This window comes from Danio rerio, chromosome 4, assembly GCF_049306965.1.
Source record: "Danio rerio strain Tuebingen ecotype United States chromosome 4, GRCz12tu, whole genome shotgun sequence".
Lineage (NCBI taxonomy): Eukaryota > Metazoa > Chordata > Actinopteri > Cypriniformes > Danionidae > Danio > Danio rerio.
In genome coordinates, this window is record NC_133179.1 from 13,464,278 (window position 1) to 13,489,849 (window position 25,572).

Below are 25,572 nucleotides of genomic sequence, written 5' to 3' on the forward strand. Positions count from 1 at the left end.
GAGTGAGGCCACAGGCAGAATCTGTCCCTCTGCCCCCACACTGCTCATTGAAAAAAGTAAATACTTGGCAGAAGTTAACAGAGTTGAAATGAGATCACTGACTTTCTCCAGGAAAGGAGTCACAATACATCCATCAGACAAATGTCTGATAGAGCTGGCACAGCCACATTATTCCACAAATTATTTTTTCACTCTCACTGCAGTGATTTTTCCTCCCTTTTTTTGGCTTCTGCAGTTACCCAGATTATGACATTCAAAACATCCCGAATGCAGGGGGAAATCATTTTGAATTTAACAAGGCTGTTAGGATTCTTGGTATGAAGAAATTCTTCTAGGATAATGAGGAATGGTTTTCAAGACTTTGTAATAAATTGTGATAAGCCTCCAAAGACGTATCCTTCACTCTTGCTCCTTCAAGTCAGGGGTGCCCAAACTCGATCCTGGAGTTAATAATCAAGCTCTATCTAGCTCTATCTAGGAATACTAGAATTTTCCAGGCAGGTGTGTTAAGGCAAGTTGGAGCTAAACTATGCTGGACACAGGCCCTCCAGAACCAAGTTTGGACATCCCTGCTTTAGGTCACGTCTAATATGTAAAAGAAACTTGAAAGTTTCAAGGTGTAAACTTTTGTAATTACCTGACTCTACACCAGTGGTGTCAAGTTACCAGAGGGCCACAGCTCTGGAGATTAGCTTTAACCCTAATTAAACACACCAACTGATAAAACTAATTGATCCCCTCAGGTTTGTTTGAAACCTACCGGTAAAGCTACGATCACACTATACTTTTTCCCCCATAGACTACCATTTATACGCATCGAATATGTCAGACCGGAAATGCAAGCTTGTGCGTCAAGTTTTGCAGATCAATGCGTTGGAAAGTTCAAGCTTGGTAAACTCTGATCTGTGAAATCGCATCACTTGACTACGTGACATCAGTTGAGGTTTCAAAGCATGACCTTTCTGTACAGGAATTTAAAATATGGAACAGTCGCTGTAGTTAAAATAACCATGCCTCTTTTCGCAGTACTGTACAACAGAACTTCGGAAGCTCAAACTCTAGTGTGACCGCGGCTTAAGTGTGTTGAAGTAGGGTTAGAACTCAAATCTGCAGGGCTATTGTCCTCCAGCAACTGAGTTTGACACTCCTCCTCTACACCAAAAGGATTCAATAATTTCATGTTATTTCAAACCTGTATGAGATTGTTATATTGAACCCAACATGAGTGTCCAGGTCATTCTTTTCTATGCCGTTAAAAATAATATGGATGTAGGCCTTAATGCCCATAAATTCTGTATATGCAAGCAGCCACATATATTAAGGGCAACTTGTTCAGTTTTGGATTTGTGTAAAAACAGAACTTCTTTGCATAGCCAGGAGACTGGGTGCTTGGAAAGCCAAACAGAGACCATTTCCACTGCTTCCCAAGCACCTAATTGCAGTTCAGTTTGCACAAGCGTTTCACAACCTTTGAATATGAGACTAAATGGGGGGGATAGAGAATGATTGGCAAAGGGGTCTGATTTATTATCAAATTAAATTTTAGGTCCTCCACAGATTGAAGGAAGGAAGTAAGGAGAAAACTAACACTAATAATTCATAAACCCTGTTAAATTCAAGGTTTCCTGTGCTTGCAACAAAGCTGTGGTCTAAAACAAGCAAGCATTTTCAGGGGAACACAGAGGCAGGTCTGTGCAAAGGCCCTGTAATCCCTCAAAGTCAGCACAGAGCCTCGGTTAATAGCAGGCCATGAAGCAGGAAAGAAGGGGGCTTGCACACATACATTCCCAAAGAATCTGTGAATGGGAGCGTTCAGCCTACAAAGAAATTCTAGTGTTTCTCCCAGGGTTCGAGGGAGGTGTTTATGTGTTGGATGACTTTTGTGGATCATGGACTGTGTGTTTGGGTTGTACTGCTGCTGGCAGGGGCTCTGTTGTTTGGTTTAGTGCTTTCATAGAACAGACTAATGGGGCCAGTGGGACAAGATATAGTATGACCTGTTTGGGGTGACACTTCGGTGGCAGGAAGTGAGGCATACAGTCTGAACGTGGAAACAGACTAAGGCATAAGGTTTGCCTACACACTGTGATGAAAGCATCAATGTCTAAGCCAGAGACAAGATGTGAGTTATTTCGGCGGGTTGTTTTGAAACTCCAGCGAGAAAAGAAAGTTTTGTAACGGTTTGAGTAGTCACGCTACCTACCGAGAGTGTCACGCTCGTTCATTTTGGCTCTATAAATGACAAAGTTGTTTGACTTCCGGGTGGGAGATGATATGGGGTTGAAAGCCAGTGTGAGACACTCCAGCTGCCAGTCCCCTCAAAACCTCCATTCTCCGCCGAAAGCCCCCCTCACCACCGTCCCTCAGTCTAAACACACCTGACTTGTAAATATTCTTTATTGCATCGGTAACGTAAACGCTTTCAGCGACAGGCCTGTTGGACGATTTTTCCCACACTCTCAGAGTAAGGCCAACCACTCTGTTCTCTAAACAACAGCACTCCAAAGAGGATGGTGAGGCTGACGTCACCCCTCCAGTCTTGGAGGATTTCCAGCAGCTCACCAAGAGCATCAAAGGCCAGTCATCCCAAAGAGGACATAAAGGGTGTCTGGATTTCCTGCTGCAACCAAATTTTAATTAGTACACGTTTGGTAAAATGGAAATTTAGCTAGATATGCAATTGTGATTTTCTTGCTTTCTATTAAAGCAGGAGTCACCAAATTTATTTCTGGAGGGCCGGTGTCCTGCAGAGTTGAGCTCCAACCATAATCAAACACACCTGAACAAGCTAATCAAGGTCTTACTAGGTATACTTGAAACAATCAGACAGGTGTGTTGTGGCAAGTTGGAGCTAAACCCTGCAGGGACACCAACCCTCCAGGAAAGATTGGTGACCCCTGATTTAAAGGAACACTCCACTTTTTCTGCAAAATAGGCTCATTTTAAATAAACACGAGTTCAACCAAGAAAAGAAATATATATATATATATATATATATATATATATATATATATATATAGTCGATCATAATTCTCCTAATTAAAGTTTGACACTTGTATTTGCATCATGTACTAAGACTGACAGAATATTAAATGTTGCTATTTTTTGTTGATGCGGCTAGCAACTAAATTCTCATTCTGGCGTAATTGTTGCATATCTTGGCTTCAGCAGGCACAATGATTAAAAAAAAGTGGAGTAGTCCTTAAGTTTGTACATTAACATTTTCTTACCCTCATTCGGTTCCAAACTTGCAGGACTTCTTTGGTCGAATGCAACAGAGAATTTTCCATATGTTCGAGTAGATATTTTACATACAGTAAACAACACAGTGACAAGAGCTGTCAAGCTTGAAGGACAAAAACACACCATACACACAACTAGCGTGCTATATTCACACCTTCCGAAGCACTAAGAAAGCTGTAACTGAAAAAACAGACCACTTGTCCGCACTTTTTGTGCACACTGTGTCTGATTTTGAAGCGCATAAATAAATCAATGGATCAATGATAAACATTTAATACAAGTCAAACAGTAAAACTGCAATTAGTGTAATCCCAATAATGCATGTACAATATGCATTTACATGTTTAAACAAATTCAGAACACCACATTATTCATAATAATTATTTAACCACACTGGTCAATAAGAATTTATTTTTATCAATCTATGTGAAACTTTATCTCAAGAAAAAAAAAAAACGATATCAACTCAAGACGAAAATAGGCACTGCAAGCAGGGAGACCAAAAAAAGCACCCTTAAAAGTCAGGCTACATTTGTGTTCAGACTAAACATTTGTCATCTGTTCCATTTTATTTCAAAGAATGCTTTGTTCTCCGACCGGTGCTTATTTTACTGCTCACAGGAGCACTCGCATAGCATTTTCTCCAAACTTCTTGACCTCCCTGTATCACATGTCACTTCAAAAACAACACAGCGCTCTGAGAAAGCACACATCTAGAATTTGTTTCCAATGACTAGGCTTTCAATATACAATGGGGTCCAGAAAGTCAGAGACCACTAGTGAAAAAATGCATGAAGAATATTATTAGAGTAACAATGCGAGTTAAAATTTCAATGAAAAATTCAACATCAACCTGATGTTTATCATGTTCTCTAGCAGGATTTGAAAATAACCCAAAGAGTCTTGATCTTTAAATGGAAGAGCGTCTAACCGTCTGTACAGAGTCAAATAGTTCTAATTAGTATTCCACCACAATCCCAGCAGGCACACAACATCATAAGACGTAAGATTAGATACAGGTCATGATGTCAGTTGACCAAAACTCAATGTCTAGCCAGCGTCTAAGGGCAATGTTGGTTTTGATGTCCAATTACGACGTCAAATTACATTCATATTTGGTTGATTTTAAGATGGAAAGTGACTGATAGATGTCATAGTGGTATTGTCCACACAACGTTAAGGTGAAACATGATTAGATGTAGACATTTGGTTGATTTTAGGTTGGACGTTGAACACTGACGACGGCCTGATGTTGGGTTCTGACGTCAACCCGATTTTAATATCCAAAAAAAGTCCCCACGACTTTGGGGTTTGTTGTGGTACAACGTCAATATGACATCATGTTGGTGTCCTGTGCCTGCAGGGATGTTTCTTTGTACGCAAATATTCTGGAAGCTTTTGTTTTAAATGAGAAGACATTTTAAAAAGTTCACTTAAAACCCCAGATTTGGTCTCACACATTGTAGCAGAAAAATATTATAGTTATCTAGATTTTAAAACCACCACTGAGTGTTCAATAACAGTTTAGCTGAGTAAATTTTATGGAAGTGAAGCGAGTTCTTCAAATGGCGCAATAATTAAAGTGCAGAAGTTAAGGAGAAAACATAAGGCCATTATAATCTGATATCTGAACACTGATATTATTGCGTATTCTGATCTTTGAAGGACCCATCATTCCGACCAATGTTGCTAAGCATGATTGCACAGCTCACTTGATTTGGAATCGACAGTTGGAGTGACTTTGGAGTTGATCTGATCTTCTTCCAAGTCCGATTAAAGTTCTTCATTCTTGCTAGTGGATGATTGACCGGCTGCTCCAGATGCCTCCACTTCCTCAGTGGCACTGTTTTTGGGCTGGAAACTGAGTGAGGCCGAGTTTATGCAGTAGCGTTTCTTTGTTGGTCGAGGTCCATCATCGAAGAGGTGGCCCAGGTGAGCACCACACTTTAAAGAAGAGGTCAAATTTAAAGAACAGTGCTTTCAAAGTTGAGCATAAAAAGGTCAATCTGATTTTGTACCTGACTGCAGGTTGTCTCCACTCTGTGCATTCCGTATGAAAAGTCATCTGTTTGAGCTATAGCGTCCTTATTGATCAAATCGAAAAAAGAAGGCCATCCTGCAAAAGCAGTACAGCGTTAAGAGTTAATGACACAAACCTATAATTTTAAGAGTTTTAGTGTACTGAAGTTCTTCCTGGGTAAAATCTCTCACATTTCCTGCCAATCTCTCCATGTAGATTTTTGTTTTGCAACTGAAGTAAAACTTGCATACCTCATGTACACCTGGTATTAAGATGCATTTCGGTTGATTGGGTCACAAGCAAATGAGGGAAATGTTCCCATTTACACCAGGAGTTTTAATCTGTCTCTTCTACCAATTTTTTGACCACTTTCCTGATTTCTTGATGAGAGGGTCTAATCTGGTCAAATACATTTTCGACTATCTCTGGAAGTGGTTGACAGTTTGTTACAATTGACCCTATTCACAACATGATTTAGTGATCGCCTGGGGGGATTCCAAAGCTGTGATGTCTCACTTACAGATGCCCAATTCCAGTTCAGCAAATGTAGTGCAAGACGTTTCTTTTAAATATCAGTAAAAGATTTTACATTAATGAAACTATTCTTTGCATTTTATCATCTCTGCATCAGTTAATAGTTAGCTAGCTAATGCTTAGGCTAGTTATTGCTTGTGCAAGGTCTATGGGCAGGAAGATAAATTTGACATGGACACTCTTCTGGCTACCTTTATCAGTCTCATACATTTTTTCCCGAAAGTCGTGGTATATCTATTGTGCAGTATTTATTTATTGTTTTTGGGTTTTTTTTATAATTATTTTTCCAGGGTTTTCACCTTTATTTTCGATAGGACAGTAGAGAGAATTGACAGGAAAGCATGGGGAGCAGAGAGAGGGGAAGGATCAGCATAGGACCGCGAGGTGGAATCGAACCTGGGTCACCGCGAACACCGGAGTGCATATGTCAATGCACTACCCACTACACCACTGGCGCCGACTTATTGTTTTATTTAAGCAAATAGGAATGCTACAAATTTATTTATGAAACTCTCCCTGTGCTCTAATTTGCTGCGGAGAAACCCGGAAATGTAAAAAGGGTCCATTATTGAAAGTCTATTCCTTCTGTTTAAAAACAAAGGTGGCAAAGCATATTTGGTGTTTGGTAATGCAAAAATGACCAACACAATCGTTAGATGTTTGATTTATGGATAAACTAGAATTATAAGGATCATCCAACTGTCCTAGCACATGGCTGGTTGACATCTCAAGAGGTCAAAAAGGGAAACAAACCTCCCTGAAAATAGTCTGTGTTATCTGCAGAGTAACAGGCTGTCTCTCAATCCTGTTTCTTTCATCTGGAAAATTTCTACCCAGTAACAGGAGTGTAAGTGGAAAGAATGGCTGCTCATGGGTGGTCCAGCTCATGGCTCTCTGGGTAGGTGGAACGTCTGGAGGAGAGGAACCTTGGGAGCTTACAACTACACAGCCTGTGCTGGCATATTTGTTTAGATTTTTGACAAAAGCCCTACAAACGTTAAACAATTACCTCCTGATTACTGGGGAAACACATTAAGTTAAGCGGAACAAATGAGAAGTAAAAGGCTACTGGCACTGTGGCGTATACCACATCCAATCATTTTTCAAAACACTGTAGATGAAGTGTGTAATTTCTGCAACACCAGACTTGTAAAAATAATGACTGCTTTTAAGGTTCAAACACTCAACAAACTTGATTAAAAAATTTAAGATTTTTATGATTTTTTTGTGTTTAATTAAATAAGACCAGTTACTAATAATACAATATTTACATCACACTTCCATTCAAAGGTTTATGTCAGTAAGTTTTTTTTTTTTTTTTTTTTTTTTTTTGGGAGGTTTATACTTTTCTGTTTTTTTTTACTTTTGGCATGGACTAGTTCCTTCTACACTCTTAAGAAATAAAAGTTCTCTATTGGCTTTGATGGTTCCATTAAGATTTATAGAACTTTTCTGTTGAACAAAATGTTCTTAATATGTATAATTATCTAAAATTGAAGTATTATTATGCATGAAAGGTACTATTAGGGTATAAATGGGTTCTTGAGATTATAAAAATGTTCTTTACACTATTTAAGGTGATTATTGAAAGGTTCTTCTTTGGCATTTCTGCCAAAAAAAAAATTTAAAAAACTGTATTGAGCAAACAAATATGGAAAATGTTTCTTAACAAGAATCTTTCCTATAAAGTATTTCTTCTGAAGGATTTATAGGAAAATTGAGAAACTGCAGCTGAAAATGCTAAATTAATTACATTTTACAATATTTTTAAATAGTTAAAGTCATTTCCATTTGTAATATTTCACGTTTTTGTATTCTGTATATTTGATTATTTTTAATGCAGTCATTTCAAAACACTGTAGATGAAGTGTGTAATTTCTGCAACACCAGACTTGCAAAAAATAATGACTGTGTTTAATGTTCAAACACTCCACAAGATGAATTCAAAAATGAAAGCTTTTTATGATTTATTTGTGTTGAATAAGACCAATTACTAATAAAACAATATTTGCATTAAACTTCCATTTAAAGGTATGTGTCAATGTTTTTTTTTTTTTATTGAGAAGTTTATACTTTTCTATTTCTTTTACTTTTAGCATGGACATACTGACTAGTTCTTTCAACACTCTTAAAGACAAAGGTTTTCTATTCACCTCTATTCCATTAAGATTTATAGAACTTTTCTGTTGAACAAAATGTTCTTAATATGTATAATTATCTATAATTTAAGTATTAATATGCATGAAAGGTTCTATTATGGTATAAAGGGGTTCTTGAGATTATTAAAATGGTCTTTACACCATGAAAATTATTATTATTGTTTTTTTATCTTCTTTGCCATCGCTGCAAAAAATAAACAATTAACTGTAATAATAAACTGTATTCAGCAAAAAAACCCTGAGAAAAGTCTTTTAAAACATCAAATGTAGAATTAAATACATTTAATATATTTTAAAATCATAAAAGTCCTTTCAATTTGTAATATTTTACATTTTTGTATTCTGTGTATTTAATTACAGCCATGGTCAGCAAATGGCGATCTCAAATTTTAAATGGCGGTATGTGAACACTGTTTTTCGTGTATCAAATAAATAAAAAACATATCACTTTGTCACCAAATTTAGGAACTTCAAAGTCTTAACGCAACTTAAGACCCTTAAAAAGTTAGCGCTAGACTTTTTAAGTACCTTTTCTAAATAATAAATCAAGAATGGTTCCTTTATTTAGCTTGCGACCCCAATTATCCAAAGCACATCTTGTTCACATCTGACTTTCCTTTCCTAATGATATCAGGTCAGACCTGAGGAAGCAGGAGTCAGCTCACTGCTGTGATACAGCGTATGTTGAGAAACAGAAGTCAGTCAATCGTCCAGTCACTCATTCTATACTTTCCCCCCGCGACCCTTCAATCGCCCTCTACGCCAACCCCCCCCTCTCTCTACTCCCTCTTAGGGAGGAGATGCTTGGCTGCAACTACAAAGCCACGAAATTCCACTCAGACACAGGAAGCTCTAGGGGGAATATAGGAATCCTATGAGTCAGACCAGGAGAATCCCGGCGGATCGTCGCGGAGCTGATCTAATGGAGCTTTATCGCCGAAGCGAACGGCCTAGTGAATGGAGCAGTGTAACGGCGCTCTAACAAAACAGGAAATTGAGTCTATATGAGTCCATTTGGCTCCCTTCTCCACATCCAAGACAGAAAAGACTCAACTCCATCGAAAATCTGATTTTTCAACGGAGGGGCCAGATGTTTCTCATTTCCACCCTATGTTTTCTGTAGAGAATTTGTGCATACGCATGTACTTTGTTCAGAGGGGGAATAAAAATAGCATGTGTAATGTTGTAGAAGTATGTGATCTGGAGCTCAGATCTGTACGGGATCAACAAACCGTTGCTGTGATACATTATAATGGTATTGTGTACTCTCAGTATTAACCTAACATTCATTTAGCTTGAGCTGAAGAGAGTCTTTAATTCACACCTTATTGTCATAAGAGGAAGTACTGTCAATGCAACAATAAATGCCATTTAGGTCATATTAGGAGCTTAATGGGATGCATTTGAAGTAATTTCTATATTATTATGATCTTATTTGCACATCTGCATTAAAATCAAAGTGATTTAAAACAAAAAAACACTTTTTTTTCCATCTACCTCTATTTACAAAATGAAAAAGAACTTTACAATCAATATACCAGGGCATTGAATGACATACAGTCTCTTGTACGTTACTTGTTTATGAGTGAAAGCCCAAGCCAAAATTGCTAGCTACAGTTCAGTTAATGGTCCACAGTGACACTCAAGGTTTTATGATTTCTACATATAGCTCTATCAAACATGTTTGCATTCAAATAGGGTTAAGTTAAATATAACTATTAAAATTCTGTTATTAGAAAAGAAAAAAAACCTAATGCTGTTGTTGGCCAATATAAATGTAATTAGCGGTGCACAATATATCGTTTCAGCATCGATATCGCAATGTGCGCTCTGTGATAGTCACATCATTGTTTTTAAGGTCTGTAACTGAGCATTTCAATAGAGTTTAGAACATTTGGGCACAAAAATGTACAATGTTTCGTGGTGTAACAAAGCTTAATTTTATTAAATTATTTAAACACTTTTTATCTTGTTTCTAGTCCAAATATCTACATTTCAAATTAAAAATAAGATTATTTTACTATCCCAATTGGCAGATATTTTGCTTGTTTTAAGGAAAAACTGTTAATTTTGACTTATTTCTGAAGGTGAAACTATATTCTTACTTGATCTAAGAGTTTTTTAAAAATTTGGACAAGAAAGCAAACAAAGTAAATTAAGAAAAGCATTTTTTTGCATTGTTGTTATTCAATTTTGTACCTGATTACTGTTAGATTTCCAAGAAAACAGTCAAATAGAGCTATTTAAACTCTTGTGAGACTGTATTCATATTGCAATATTTATTGCAGAAAAATAAAATATCGCAATATCAGATTTTTCCAATAACATAGAGCCCTTAATGTAATGTCTTTAAATTTATAAGTCATTCGTTATGTTGTATTTTTCTTAGCAAAACACTATAATTCAAGAGATTATTTGTCTCTTTTGTTAACTCTAGTAATTAAGTAAATAAATAAAACCTCCAAAATTTGCTTCTCCCTAGGAGAATCAGATGAACTTGCATGCAGTTATTTGATGTGCACATATTTTGTTATGCGCAAATGAACAGCAGCAGGATTCCAAAGATTGTGACAGCGAAGGAATGTTTGCAGCCAATAACATTAATCTTGAAGGGAATAGATAACGTTCATTAAAAAAATGTTTTGGCTATTTGCAATTCATACCCCACACTTAGAGCTTATTAGCAGCAGAAAGTAAAAGAGTTAAAAGAGATAGATGAGAGTAATGTTTAGCAATGAATATAATATTCATTTTTAGAGAAGCAATTAGGGCTTTATGACATTGGAAATTATTTAGTACAGACATTTGGTTTTTTGCAATATATATATATATATATATATATATATATATATATATATATATATATATATATATATATATATATATATATATATATATATATATATTGCGATATGAATATAATTTCACCAGATGATTTGAATAGATTTGGAAAGATTAATTTATTTAAATAGATTAGGTGATTGAGTCTTTTTCTATCCAGTGTGTTTGCATAAATAATAACAAATTAAAAGCATAAACAAATACGACAGAGCAAAGATAAAGGTCAAATATACAGCGGTTTCTGTTTTTTGGGGGAGTCTAACAGTATTCAGGTACAGAAATTAACAATTTATGACCAATCAAACATAAAAAAAAATGGAACAATCAAACATAAAATAACAAAATTGTATAAATTATATAAAAGTAATCATATCTTTATATTTTAATCTTTAATAAATAATCTAATCCTGCAAAGTTACTATTTAAGTTTTCTTGCGATGTGTTGCGATATGAATTTAATTTCTCCAGATGATTTGAATAGCTCTATTATGAAAGATTTAGATAGATTGTGATGATTGAGTCTTTTTCTATGCATAAATTATAATAAATTACAAGCATAAACAAATACGACAGAGCAAAGATAAAAGTAAAATATACAGCGTTTTAAGGTCTCCTGGAGAGTCTAACAGTATTCAGATATAGAAATTCACAATCAAACATAAAATAACAAGGTCATTATTGTATAAATTATTTTAAAATAATAATATCTTTATATTTTGATCTTTAATCAATAATCTAATCCTGCGACGTGACTATGGCGGATATGCACATTGCGATATCAAGCTTAAAGAATATATTGTGCAGCTCTAGAAGCAATAATGATTCTTCTTCAAACAATAGAACCAAAAAGTGTAAAAAGAGTAAAATCAAGTTTTTTGGCAAAAATACTATTGTGTCTGTTAGATTTTGATTATTATTCTTATTATAGGTGGGTGCAGAACTCTACCTGATCCTGAGTCAAACTTCTTTTCAGACCTGCAGGTACAAAAAACAAAAATATCGATGTTTAAATAAAGACGTGCCACTCTAAACAACTAAATAAAGATTAAATAAGATGTGCATTGTTATAAAATGAGAATTTATTAGCACTTACATGAAAAGAGGTGCACCGCAAACAACACAGTGGTAAGTTCCCTCCTCTTTATTATCGACATATTTTCCTGTGAATGCGCTGAGAAAGATAAAACAGCACAAACAGTCATAAATTTAAACGATTAACGCTCTTTGTGAGCTCAATAAAAGTTCATAGTTACCAATAAATGCTCGCTTCAATTTGCAAATCATTTTCCAATTCTCTCTGTATGTTTATGCAAAACAACCAGCGAATGGCATCGACTGACATGTCTATTCTAGATAAGTAGAGGAGGATTTGTGGATAAACAGAGGCGCAGGCCACAGAATGCACCTTCACTAAAGGGCATTTTTCACATTCCTACTGCCAATGGGCCGATAAATACTTTCCCCACGTGTGTGTTTTACTGCAGAGCGACGGAGAGAAAGAGGGGAAGTGTCAGTGTTTTCCCTTCCATGCTACATCCTCCATTTACTCAATCTATCTCAAGGCCTTGGAGAGAAAGTCAAATGCTTTTTTGAGCCTCGCATAATGAAATGTGTTCAGATAATGTCCTATCTATTGATGTTTCACAGCAAAACACATTAACTAGGACAAAACTTGAATATTAGGGGTAAAAATAAAATAAATTAATGGGAACCCAACGTCCTTTATTATTGTTTGGACAAATTCACTTATTCTGTATGATTTCTCACTTAAATAAAAGATTTTTTTTTTTTTGCAATCCACCACAAATGACCCCTTTCAAATATATTAATGCAATAAAAAATAAATGTATGCACATATTTAGTAATGAACGTTTAAATGGTTGGTTTCAAAAACTGATTGATTTCAATGCTTTAAAAACTTAACATTACATTAAATCTAATTCATATTTGAAAATATTGCTTTGACTGCTTATGTTTCATATTCCAGGACAAGTTGTCCCATTCAAAACAATTATTTTTATTGATTTAAATACCCCTTAGTACACTTGTAGCACACATTTTTTCAATTTTTCAGAAAATACACGTCTCATAGTGACTTTAACAATGGGTTTTGGTTCTGATTGGTCTAACACAGTGGTTCTCAAACGGTGGTACCTGTACCACTAGTGGTACGCGGGCTTCCTTCTAGGGGTACGCAAAGGAATGAAATATGTCATGTACATGCTACACACATTCAAAAATTTATCAAAAATAATGTATATATTTCAGGATTGGTAGAGCTACGCATCTATGAATTTGCTCTTCAGTGTTTGAACTCTCAGTAATGATTAAATTACACTGAACTGAGCTAAACTGAGCTGAACTGAACTTAAACACTAAAACCTGAACCACACTGTTCCAGTTACTATGACCATTTATGTGAAGCTGCTTTGACACAATCTACATTGTACAAGCGCTATACAAATAAAGCTGAATTGAATTGAATTGAATTGAATATAATATGCTATATATGACATATAGCCTATATTTCTGAGGTAATCTGCCACGTTTTTTTTTTATGTGTAGAGGTGTAGCTGCTTTACTGGGCCTACTACGCTATTGTATTTCAAAACTGCTCATTTTGGTGGTACTTCGAGACAATTTTTTTCTGAGGTGGTACTTGATGAAAAAAGTTTGAGAACCACTGGTCTAACAGAAAGCAATCTTCTTCTTCAATGAAACTTGAAATATCAACATCAACCTGCAGTTCGGCCATGCTAACAAGAATAGCCAGTGAAACAGCTGCATTTGCCACCTCAATGTTGTCAAACCGTGTGACACACCTCTCTGTGCCCTTCTGCTGAGTAACATGGTACTGCATTGGGGTCAAACGCTTCCTCAGCTCCTCCTCGGGGAACGTTTTGGGCCATGTCTTCTTACTTCGGCACGTTCCTAATGGAAATACAAGCAAGTTTCATTTGTAAATCACCAAAAAAAGACAACACCAGCATTACTAAAAAACAACAAACGGTCACACTAATCTAGTTTTCAATGTGACTCCTTCCAAGCAAGAGTCTGGTCACTTTGGTTTCAATTGATCTGGCGAAGTCTACTTTAATGATTCAACTCTTGCCTGGAAAATTCACAATGTCAGTGACACACACACAGTCCAAACGCTCTGTCAGTGATGTGCTACAGCCAAAGTGTTACACCGAGGCAATTGTGTAAAACACACGCACAGAGTTATGCTAAATCTAGAGGAGCACTCATGTTGGCTGTTCGATCTTGACCGCTACACTTGATGTCTAGCTTTACGCCAATGCTGACCTCTAGAGGTCAAGCTGAGGAGTGAATAATTGTCACCAGAAGGACCAAACAAAGATACAACCTCCATTGATAATAAAGGCTGGGAAAAACATGAGATACCGGAAAAAAAAATGAGCATGAAAATCTTCTCCGATCCTCAAAAGACTAGCTGCGTTTTTAAAGGGGCCCAGATGTCCATCTGTACACCATTTAGTCACCGGGACATGCAGCAGTTTTAAATTACATACAATTCTACTGCAATTTCCCATTACAGAGCACCTTCTACCTCCTTCTTTTTTAGCTAATAACGATTTTTTCACTCGTGTTCCTGTGGGGTCTGTCCTGCTGCTGAATTGCTCGGTTTTTGCGTTCTCCCTTCACTTAGAATATATGGAGAATTCCTCTCGACAAGATTGAAGCCATGTGAATGGAGGAAATAATGGGGTCTTTAAAGGTCCCTCTGGTGAATGGGCTCCATTGATGGGCCCTGCTCTGTCCAGCGAGTACAAAGTTACTTCTGACAAACATGGGTAAGAGGGGAGGAGTGTGCAGAGAGAGGAGGGGGGGTCGCCTCCCTGCAGGACTCTCCCGTAGTCCTCTCCACTCAGTGAGAGGGGTCTTCTGGATCCTATTAGTGAGACAGAGAGAGAGAATTCCTAGTTTTTTTTTGTGTATTGAGAGCTCTGAGCACTATTTATACTGCGAGATCAAGGGAGGGGGGGGAAAGTGTTTTATTTCTTGGTTTGTCTAGAAAAGCCTCTAAGGAGGCATTTAAAGAAATTCAGGAATTCGGTCTGTGTCACCCCCTGCAAATGATTTAGTTTTGGTGCACAGAGAGGTCACGCTACAAATCAGCACGTTGTTCCAACATCCCTCCGCCATAACCTCAAGTGAAAGTTATTTCCTGATTGGAAGCAAAATTTGGTCTTAGAACAGGACTTTTGTTTCACACTAAAAATATCAGGTCTTCCCACAGACTTTTCTCCTATATATTTTTAGCTAGTGATAGTGTTTGCAAGGTGATGCTGTATTGACCCAGCAGACCTACAACATCATATTAGTTTACATTTAGTTCACCAGCATCTAAGGACTAAGGAGAATAAAGGATGTTATTTTGATGTCCAATAACGACGTGAAATGACGTTGCTACTTGGTTGATTTTAGGTTGTATTGGAAAGTGACCAAAATCCAAAGTCGAGCCAACATCTTAAACCAATGTCATATTGACGTCAAATACTGAAGTTTATTCAACAGGTATGGCAACCAAAATCGTTGATGGACGTCATATTGGTAACGTCTACACAACGTCAAGCTGTAACATCATAAGACATTGATATTTGGTTGTTTTTAAATTGCTTTGGAAGATAACCAAAATGTAATGTCTGTCTGATGTTAGGCATTGACAACGACCTGACATTGGATTCTGACGTCAACCTGATTTTCATTTTCAATCAAAATATAACATCCCACGACGTTGGGGTATACAACGTCAATCTGACACCATGTTGACATCCTGTGCCTGCTGGGGATGTTAAAGGGATAGCTCAAACCCAAAATTAAAATGTGCTCTTCCTCAAGTTCCAAAATGTACTCTTCCAAACATTTATGAACTTTTTTATTCTGTTGAATACTAAAGAAAATCTGCACGAGGCTACAACAACATAAAAATAAGGGAAATAAATATCTCTCTCATGATTTATTTTTAATCATTTACTTTATTTATCATTTATTTGCTATTTTGCAAGCACTTTTATTTTTGACAGAAAATGCTAATCCAGTTCTATTTAATTTTGACACAGAAGGATTTTTATTATAATATACTGATGAATCACCAGAGATTGCAATTAGATATGAATAACTCATCAGTAAAATGCCCTTAAAGCACACTCAGTGTCATCTAGAGTCCTAAAATGGAAAATGCAAAAAAGAAATGCAATCATTAGTAGCAATTACGTCAATGTTAAAGCTTGACAGAACATGCAGGCTTAAAAGAAGGAAAAACAGTGAGTTAGGCATTAATCCATGAGCAACTGAAGATCTAAACAGAGAAAAGGAGCAAAGCAAAAGGTGACATTTTACGGCAAGGGGTCATCAAATACAGAAAAACCAACTTAAGTATCAGGGGGAACCTGATATATGGTACAATTAATACTACTCTGTAAAAAAAAATCACAATTTTACGGTTTATTTCTGGGAGCTGGGGTGGCAGGAAAAAAGGAAAATAACGGAAATTAAATAACAGAAATTTACCTTAAAATAACGGATATTAAATTGTAGAAACTTACAGTAAAATAACGAATATTAAATTACAGAAATTTACAGTAAAATAATGGATACTAAATTACTGAAATTTACCGTTAAATAACTGATATTAAATTACAGAATTTTACCCCAAAATAACGGATATTAAATTACAGACATTTACAGTAAAATTACAGATATTAAATTACAGAAACTTATCGTATAATAACGGATTTTAAATTAAAGAAATTTACAGTAAAATAACGGATATTACATTACAGAAATTTATATTAAAATAACGGATATTAAATTACAGAAATTTACAGAAATTTACAGTAAATTAACAGATATTAAATTACAGAAATTGACAGTAAAATAACGGATATTAAATTACAGAAATATACCATAAAATAACGGATATTAAATCACAGAAATTTATAATAAATTAACAGATATTAAATTACAGAAATTTACCGTAAAATATTGGACATTAAATTACAGAAACCTATCGTAAAATAACGGATATTAAATTACAGAAATTTACAGTAAAATAATGGATATTAGATTACAGAAATTTACCGTAAAATAACAGATATTAAATTACAGAAATTGACAGTAAAATAACGGATATTGAATTACAGAAATATACCATAAAATAACGGATATTAAATTACAGAAATTTATAATAAAATAACGGATATTAAATTACATAAGTTTATAATAAAATAACAGATATTAAATTACAGAAATTTATAATAAAATAATGGACATTAAATTACAGAAACTTATTGTAAAATAACGGATATTAAATTACAGAAGTTTACAGTAAAATAATGGATATTAGATTACAAAAATTTACAGAAATTTACCGTAAAATAACGGATATTAAATTACAGAAATGTATAATAAAATAACGGATATTACATTACAGAAGTTTATAATAAAATAACAGATATTAAATTACAGAAATTTATAATAAAATAACGGATATTAAATTACAGAAGTTTATAATAAAATAAAAGATATTAAATTACAGAAATTTATAATAAAATAATGGACATTAAATTACAGAAACTTATTGTAAAATAACGGATATTAAATTACAGAAATTTACAGTAAAATAATGGATATTAGATTACAGAAATTTACAGAAATTTACCGTAAAATAACGGATATTAAATTACAGAAATTTACCGTAAAATAACGGATTTTAAATTACAGAAATTTATAGTAAAATAACGGATATTAGATTACAGAAATTTACAGTAAAATAACAGATATTAAATTGCAGAAACTTACAGTAAAATAACGGATATTAAATTACAGAAACAATTACGGATTTTTTAATATTGATATTCAAAAAAAGATGTTTTAAAAAAAATAATATCTATATTCACCTGTAGACCAGTCAATGCATTTATGCATAAACACTGTCAAAGTGAAGAAGACTCAATGTCAAGCTGCCTTGGAGTAATTCCAAAAGTTGGTTTCTCCACAAGTGACCATATCATCAACCAAACACACACCCTTACCGGACACTCAAACACGCGTGTGCGCACATTAAAAAAAGACATCAAGAAAGCAAAGCACACTACACACACACACACAGCATCCAGGTGACCTGAGGGGAGCCCGCAGGCCTTGAGTTTTACAGGTTGGCCTTGGCTGACCAGATGCAGAAGATTGAAGCCGGACATGGCCACCGGTGCTCCTGGGTGAACAGAAACAGCGGCGAGAAGAGAGCCACCTAATAAAACACCCTCCAACCACTCAGACTAAGAAAAAAAATAATACAGACAAACACAGGCGAGGAGGGAGAGGAAGGAGAAAAAAAACACAACACAGGTCAACACAGATGTCAGTCACAGAGATGGACACTTAGAGCGGCCAATCACGGGACAGCTGACATTTGTCATGCAGAGAAAGCCTGATTAACGTCACTGGGCAAAGAGAGAGAGGTTAACAGGAATGATAAAGATGTTAACATAATATCCACAAGTCAAAAGACATATTTACTCATGTAAATGATAGCTAATGTGTGAGTTTATTCTTGGTTGGGTTGGTTCTATTAAAATGAACTCTAATGTGATCACTCTGAATTCTGAAAGCTGCCATCCAAAACTTGATGCACACCGAAAAACAAATAATAATACAAAACTGATGGAAAGTTGAGCCTCCATCTGCTTCTAGTGGGGTTTGACTTAAATGTGGACGCAAAATGGATTCACTAAAACATTCACTAGAAATTCACTAAAACAGGACTTTAAGTAAACCCTTAAATAAATCATGTATTAAAAAGCTTTAATGAAAACAGGATGGGTTTGTGTTTTACACAACATCCCAGCATCCTTGGATGTTATCATGGCAAGTACTCATGTTAAAATACTCTTTAGAAAAAAACAGATCTGTTTCAGCCTAAAGTATGTTTGAGAAGAATAGCAGTGGACTTTTATTTTGAAGATCTGATAGTGATTGCGACTTTGATCTAATGTATACTTAATTTCATAAATGCTGCTTGTACACACTGTTCATTTTCAATTTAAATTGGCCTTTTGGGACTTTAATTACAGTGCTCAGCATATATAAATACAAATTTATGTCATAAATAAATATTAAAATTAAATTTTCAAAAATAGCAAAAATTAAGAAAAACACAAAAAAATATGTAACATTTAGCAGAATTTTTGTAGGTTGTAATTTTTTGGCAGTATTTTGCATGGATTTAAATGTATTATCTTTCCATTTCTAAAGATGTTCTGTGACTAAAATATATATTTTAATAAATGTGTTTATTTAAACAGATAAAAATCTGTTTAATTAATCTGTTGTGATTAAATGCACCAATATATGAAGAGTTCCGATGCAAAAACTTCTAAAGGCTGTCTAAAATGTTCTCCTAAAAGGACCATTTTTGTCAGCCTCCTATGTTTATGTTTAGTTATTTCCCTTTAAAGGCGACGTAAATAACAATATTATCACTATAAAAGTAAAATTACTGAGTCTACACACAGGAGTCGGAGAAAAATGCTAATTTTAGAAGTAAACATCAGAGAGCTTTTACAGGTTTTTGCTTCTAAACTCTTCATATATTACCCATATTCACTGAGAAATGGATAAATGCTGAGCACTGTAACCTTCATAATCCACTATTTTAAAAAATGGTAATATCTCTTTGAAGCATAACTGTAAAAGCATGATAATAAATGGTATGTGTTTCGAGGGTTGCATTTGCAAAAATGTTGCTCCCTTAATAATAACTATGCATTTTATACCTTATCAGAATAAAAAAACTACCAAATTCATTATGAACATTAATAAACGCTTTTTATTTTTATAAGTTTACTGTGGGTTTAAAAATGACTTCAAGAAGCTTGTAGTCATTTTAAAATGTTATTTATTTACTTACTCATTTACATACTTAATTTTCAGAATGCCAAAAGCCTTATACATTTTAAAAAATCTGATTTTAAATATTAAAAGGTTTAAAACTTTATAAGTGTCAAATTTCATGACTTGGGTTATAAAGCAAACACACACACACACAAAAGCGCAGAAGCATTTTGCTTAAAAAACTGAATTAAAAGCTGCAAGCACTCAAAAAAATTATGTTTTGCTCAAACCACTCATTTTAAATGAGCTGAAACAACACAACTCTTGAGGTTTTTTTTGAGACAACTCAATTGTTTTATCTTCAATCCACTTAAATTGGTGAAAACTAATATGTTAACCTAATTCCTTCATGCTGTCCTAACACAAATCACGTGTGTGGAACCTTGCATTTTCTCACAGTGAATGCAGAGTTCTTCAATGGCTGTAGCACATCAGCTAATGTAACTAATTGCATTGCAAATACCACCATTTAACTAATATTGCACTCCAACAAATTGCATTTGTGTTCAATTTCCTAAAACATTACACAACACAAATATCTGCAGTTCTCATTTAAATAAATATAACTACACTTAAATAAAAATATGAATACACTTGACTTCAATAATTATAGCTACACTGTTTACAGTACCTAGCGCAGCGGGTGTAGTCAGTATTAGGAGTGGTCGTGTGGTCTTATGGGAGCGCATGCATTGGAGCAGGGCCATGGATGCACACGGGGCCATGGATCGGAGAAGACGGACAGCCATCCTGGTCTACAGCAAACAAAGCTTTGAGGAAGAGACTGTTTTTGAAAGCTTCACCGAGACTTGTTGAAGCTATAAAGATAAAGACCAATGAACATGTAGTTTGAGAGTGTAAAGAATCTACAGGAGCAATAACAGGCAGAAGAGCGCTGTGAAGGAGAGGGTGACGCTGCGGTTTATGAGGAATGAGGTCCATCTAGTGGTGGTGCAGGTGTGTGAGGAAAAAGAGAAAGATCTTTTTCAGTTCATTCACAGACACAAAGAGGCATGAGAAGTGTGCATGGGAGAAATTATCTTCTAATTTAATCAGTTAGCTTGATTTGAGAATGTTTCCATTCAGCATTTATTTTTCAGTGGAGCAAAAAAAGATCTATTTTTTATCATTTATATGGGAATCTGCAACTAATCAAGATTTTCTCAGTACTGCAACATTTCGAGTGCATTTCTGCTTGACAGTTAATTTCAATTAGCTGATCAGGTAAAGGCAGTTTTTACACAGATTTTTTACGCAGATTTACACAGCACAATTACAGGGGTAGTCTATCATTTAAACCAAGCACAAGATTCAATGATGTTTAAATAAATCAACAAAATAACACAGAATGAGAATTGAATTTATTTTAACACAGAGTGCATATGGTCAATATACATGTATAAAATATTTTTTTTTACTACTTCATAAATGTATTCATTTTTAAATATTACATTTAAATAAATTTAATTGCACATTTATTTTTGTGTTTTTGTTTTGCCATATGCATGACTAATTGAAAATAATAATATGGTTGAATTAATTGAAAATAACAATAGTTTTTAAGTTTTTGTTATTATATGCACAATTACATAAATATAATACATAAATATGCTCAAGGTTCATTTTTAACAAGTGCTTAAAATACTTTTACATGCTAAAAGATGGTGTGTGTGTGTGTGTATATATATATATATATATATATATATATATATATATATATATATATATATATATATATATATATATATATATATATAGTTTTACTGTTTAAATATTTATTTTTTTACATTAATTTTACATTAAAATAAATAATCAATTTGGTCAGATTTTTGTCCATTTAATTTGGTCTATTACTTGTCTAATTTGAAAAAAAAAATGAGATATGTTTGTATATAATAAATGAGCTAATATATACAGTTGAAGTCAGAATTATTAGCCCCCCTGAATTATTCGCCCCATGTTTATTTTTTTCCCAAATTTCTGCTTAACGCAAAGCAGATTTTTTAAACACATTTCTAAACATAAAAGTTTTAATAACTCATTTCTAATAACTGATTTCTTTTATCTTTGCCATGATGACAGTACATAATATTTTACTACATATTTTTCAAGACACTTCTATACAGCTTAAAGGCTTAACTAGGTTAACCAAGTTAACTAAACAGGTTACAGTAATTAGGCAAGTTATTGTATAATGATGATTTGTTCTGTAGACAATTGAAAAAATATATAGCTTATTGGGGCTAATAATTTTGATCTTAAAATGGTGTTAAAAAAATTAAAAACTGCTTTTATTCTAGCCAAAATAAAACCAATAATACTTTTTCCAGAATAAAAATAATATCAGACATACAGTGAAAATGTCCTTGCTCTGTTAGACATAATATATATATATATATATATATATATATATATATATATATATATATATATATATATATATATATATATATATATATATATATATATATATATATATATATATATATATACACACACACACACATATACCGCACTAATATTTGTTTTTTAAATAAATAAACAGACAATCAAATAACTAGCCGAAGTGCAAAAAAATCAATAAAAATTTGCTAAATGCAGACTTGTTATGCAATTTAATTGGTTGGTAATCCACTGACTTTCTTCACTTTACACTGGTCTGGTGAATGCGAGTAGTTTTAAAACATGCGCAGATATAGAGCTGATCCAGACACAAGCAAGGCCACATTTTAAAAATACCCAGCGCTCACATCCAGAGAGGACTATAAATAGGACTTGATTGATTGCAAAGCTGCTGATTCACACCAAGGGTCTGTAATTGTCTACTACAGGCTGACGTTTACATGATACATTTCAGAAAATAGTTTTTACGTAGTGTTAACATCCGAATAATTTATGAATTAATTTATAAGCTATTCAATGAATCACCCAGTTGATTTGCAAAATATGCTCAAGAAAGAACAGTTGAATTGATTTTAATTAATTTATTTGAGTAGAATCTTATTAATTGAAAATATCAACTGAAGCCATCGCACGCCAAAAATACCAAGTGCTCCGAGTATTAATGTGGTTTATAAATACAGCATGCTTGACACTGGGCTAAAGTCATAACTATATATGGTCATAAAGTGACAAATGAGATCTGAAATGTTTTAAAAGCAGATCAGATTTGTTTAATAAATGGCTGATATTTCAAAACACTGGTTCTGAAGGGTGAACATCGTTTTGATCATGTGATTAACTAAATGCTGGCAAATGAAATATAAATGCTTGAATATCTGTGAGCTTTGAAACTAGGTAAATAGTCTGTTGTTTGGTAACTGTCTGAAAGAAACAAACATTTTTTTACTAATACAGTGAATGACATTTAGGCTACAGGAACGCATGCTAGTTTCAGGATTTGTAAGTACAATTATTTAATTTAATTCATTTTCTTTTCAGTCACCACAGTGGAATGAACCGATAACTTATCCAGCATATGATTTACGCAGCGGATGCCCTTCCAGCTGCCCCCATTACTGGAAAACATCCATACACTCTCATTCACTCATATACACTACGAAGAGAACATGCAAACTTCACACAGAAATGCCAAGTGACCCAGCCAGGGCTCGAACCAGCGACCTTCTTGCTATAAGGTGATTGTGCAACCCACTAGGCCACCATTATTCATTTATTATTTTTGAGAATTAATACAGGCTTTATTAATAATAGTTATAACTTTTATAATATCTGCTATCTAAGTGCCATGTTTCGAGCACAAATCAAAAACATGTTCTTTTAACATACTAAAATTAAATTTTTTTTAATATAATTAATGTCTAATGACCCAAATTGTTTTATGGCTGTTTTTTTGTCTATATTCCTGCTCCACTTACTTTCTGAAAGGAAAAGTTTACTCAAAACTTAATATTTCTGCCAGCATTTACTCATCCTCTATTTGTAGCAAACCTGTTTGAGTTTTGTTTTTTTGTCAGTCAAACTCAAAAGTGTTGGACCATTGACTTTCATAGTATTATTTATTTTTATTTTTTTACTGAGGAAGTCAACGATTACAGTTTTTTTTTTCTGTTTTTATTGATAAAAACTGTATAACATGTCTTTATTGAGTTTTTTCAAGATTTTAAAATCATTCAAACCCCAATACCCTAAAATTACCCCAGACAGGCTTAGGGGGGAAAATGGATTAAATAATAATCCTTATTTTAAAAAAATAAAAATTTAATTAATATTTGCTGGCCATTATTTAATTTATTCATAATTAAATTATGACAAACATTATGGAAGAATTTGATCTGATTATGCTGACTTGAGCATGCTACTTCATGTCAACATTGAGCTAAACATTCTAACTAGAGCTAAAAACAACTTAAAACCTGTACTATAGCATGCTGGAAACAAATTGTTGTTAAAAACCGTAGTAGCAATATGCTACAACATGGGCTAAAACAAATTAGAAATGTTAGCGACACTCTAAAATGTACTAATCATGCAATAATCTAGTTGTTCATCCAAAAAATTGTTTAAAGAGTGCAGGTAAATGCTAACTCATGTTTACATAGTATTAAAAGCTAGCAACAGATTAAAACATGCTAAAACATGCTAACAGCAGGCTACTCCAAGCTAGCAACATATACCAGAAACAAGCTAGCATGGAGTGAAACATGTTGGTTATGTTATTGATGTCAAAATATATATTTTTTAAACAAACATGACATACTAATTACTGCATGCAAAATATAACAACAAGATGCTAATTGGTTTGAACAAAATACTAAATTAAAGGTTGGCCATGAGTTGAAACATGGTAAAATCATACTAACTCACGTAACAAATTCATGACAAATGTGCTAATGATACAATTGGCTTTCTCCAAAATTTTACAAAATCCTCTAACTGAATTTTTTTCTAAATTATTTCTAACTTTCAGTTCTGGATTGTTGTCAAGTCAACATTATCATGGCAAATCATCATGGCAGACTTGTAGAAGTTCATTAGATATGTGCCAGTTCTTTACTATGTAGGTTAGTTAAATAAACATGACATAGAATATTAATATATTTTTATAATCTCCACTTATACTGACTTAAGTGTGAGGTGTTTACATCACTGTCACATAGTAGTGCCACAGTAGCTTACTACTGTTTTATATACAAGGGTGTAAATAAAAACGTTATGTAATAACACCAAGTTGTTATGACATCACATGTGGGAGGGTATACATTCAATACACACAGTGTAATTGATATGGCTCCCATAGACGACTAAGTAAATTACTGAGAAACTTTACGTATTTTGTCATAATAAGAGGAATAAATAGATGTAGAAAGCACAAAACGTTGCATGTAAATACGCTTAAGTTACCTTAACATGACAGCAAAGTATAACGGTTTTGAGTTACATCAATGCGTAGTCATAGAGACCCTGTTGCCTTCATGAAAGTCACTTAAAAGTGCGTAATAAACAACATACATATGTAATAAGTAGTTATACGTACCGGACAGCAGAAATAGCGTTATAACCGAGCAGGACAGCAGAGTATACAGGAAAGGGGGGCCGCGGGGAGAGCAGCGCATTTGTCAAACAGAGCTTCACCGCCGTGTACTTCTTAGGTAATGACAAGTGCATTGTGGGAAATTCCTCTCGCCGGGCAGCAGGGGCTCTCCAAATATGAGCAATGCGTAATTTGCGCGCATAGTTATACAGCGCGAAGCAGGCTGTGGGTTTTTGTTGTTCAGTTACGTCATTCGAATATGACAAAATATTGATTAATTTGTTAAATCTTTACTTATGTTGTGTAGGTAATCAACGTAGCACGTCATAGAATCAATCTTATTCTGCTTGCTGCTTTGGGATGAG

At 34.1% G+C, this 25,572-nt stretch overlaps 1 protein-coding gene across 40 annotated transcripts in view; it reads right to left on the bottom strand.

Moving 5' to 3' along the window:
- Positions 1 to 25,342, bottom strand: part of msrb3 (methionine sulfoxide reductase B3) — a 113,427-nt gene extending 88,085 nt beyond the window's left edge. For 11 of the 40 annotated variants that reach the window (XR_012401485.1, XR_012401479.1, XR_012401482.1 and 8 more), the window contains exons 1-7: positions 25,211 to 25,342; positions 20,345 to 20,531; positions 13,620 to 13,728; positions 11,891 to 11,968; positions 11,744 to 11,772; positions 5,262 to 5,359; positions 4,956 to 5,187 (exon numbers count right to left, since the gene is read on the bottom strand). Coding sequence is in view for 6 of the 40 variants with exons in the window: in XM_009300117.4 (XP_009298392.1) it covers positions 5,017 to 5,187; positions 5,262 to 5,359; positions 11,744 to 11,772; positions 11,891 to 11,968; positions 13,620 to 13,728; positions 20,345 to 20,462 (603 nt within the window). In the remaining 34 variants the exon portion in view is untranslated. Of the gene's footprint in view, positions 1 to 3,500; positions 5,188 to 5,261; positions 5,360 to 11,743; positions 11,773 to 11,890; positions 11,969 to 13,619; positions 13,729 to 17,944; positions 18,099 to 20,344; positions 20,532 to 25,210 lie in introns of those variants that run through there. The other 29 variants (XR_012401498.1, XR_012401494.1, XR_012401492.1 and 26 more) reach the window with 10 other exon arrangements.
- Positions 25,343 to 25,572: the final 230 nt, after the last annotated feature.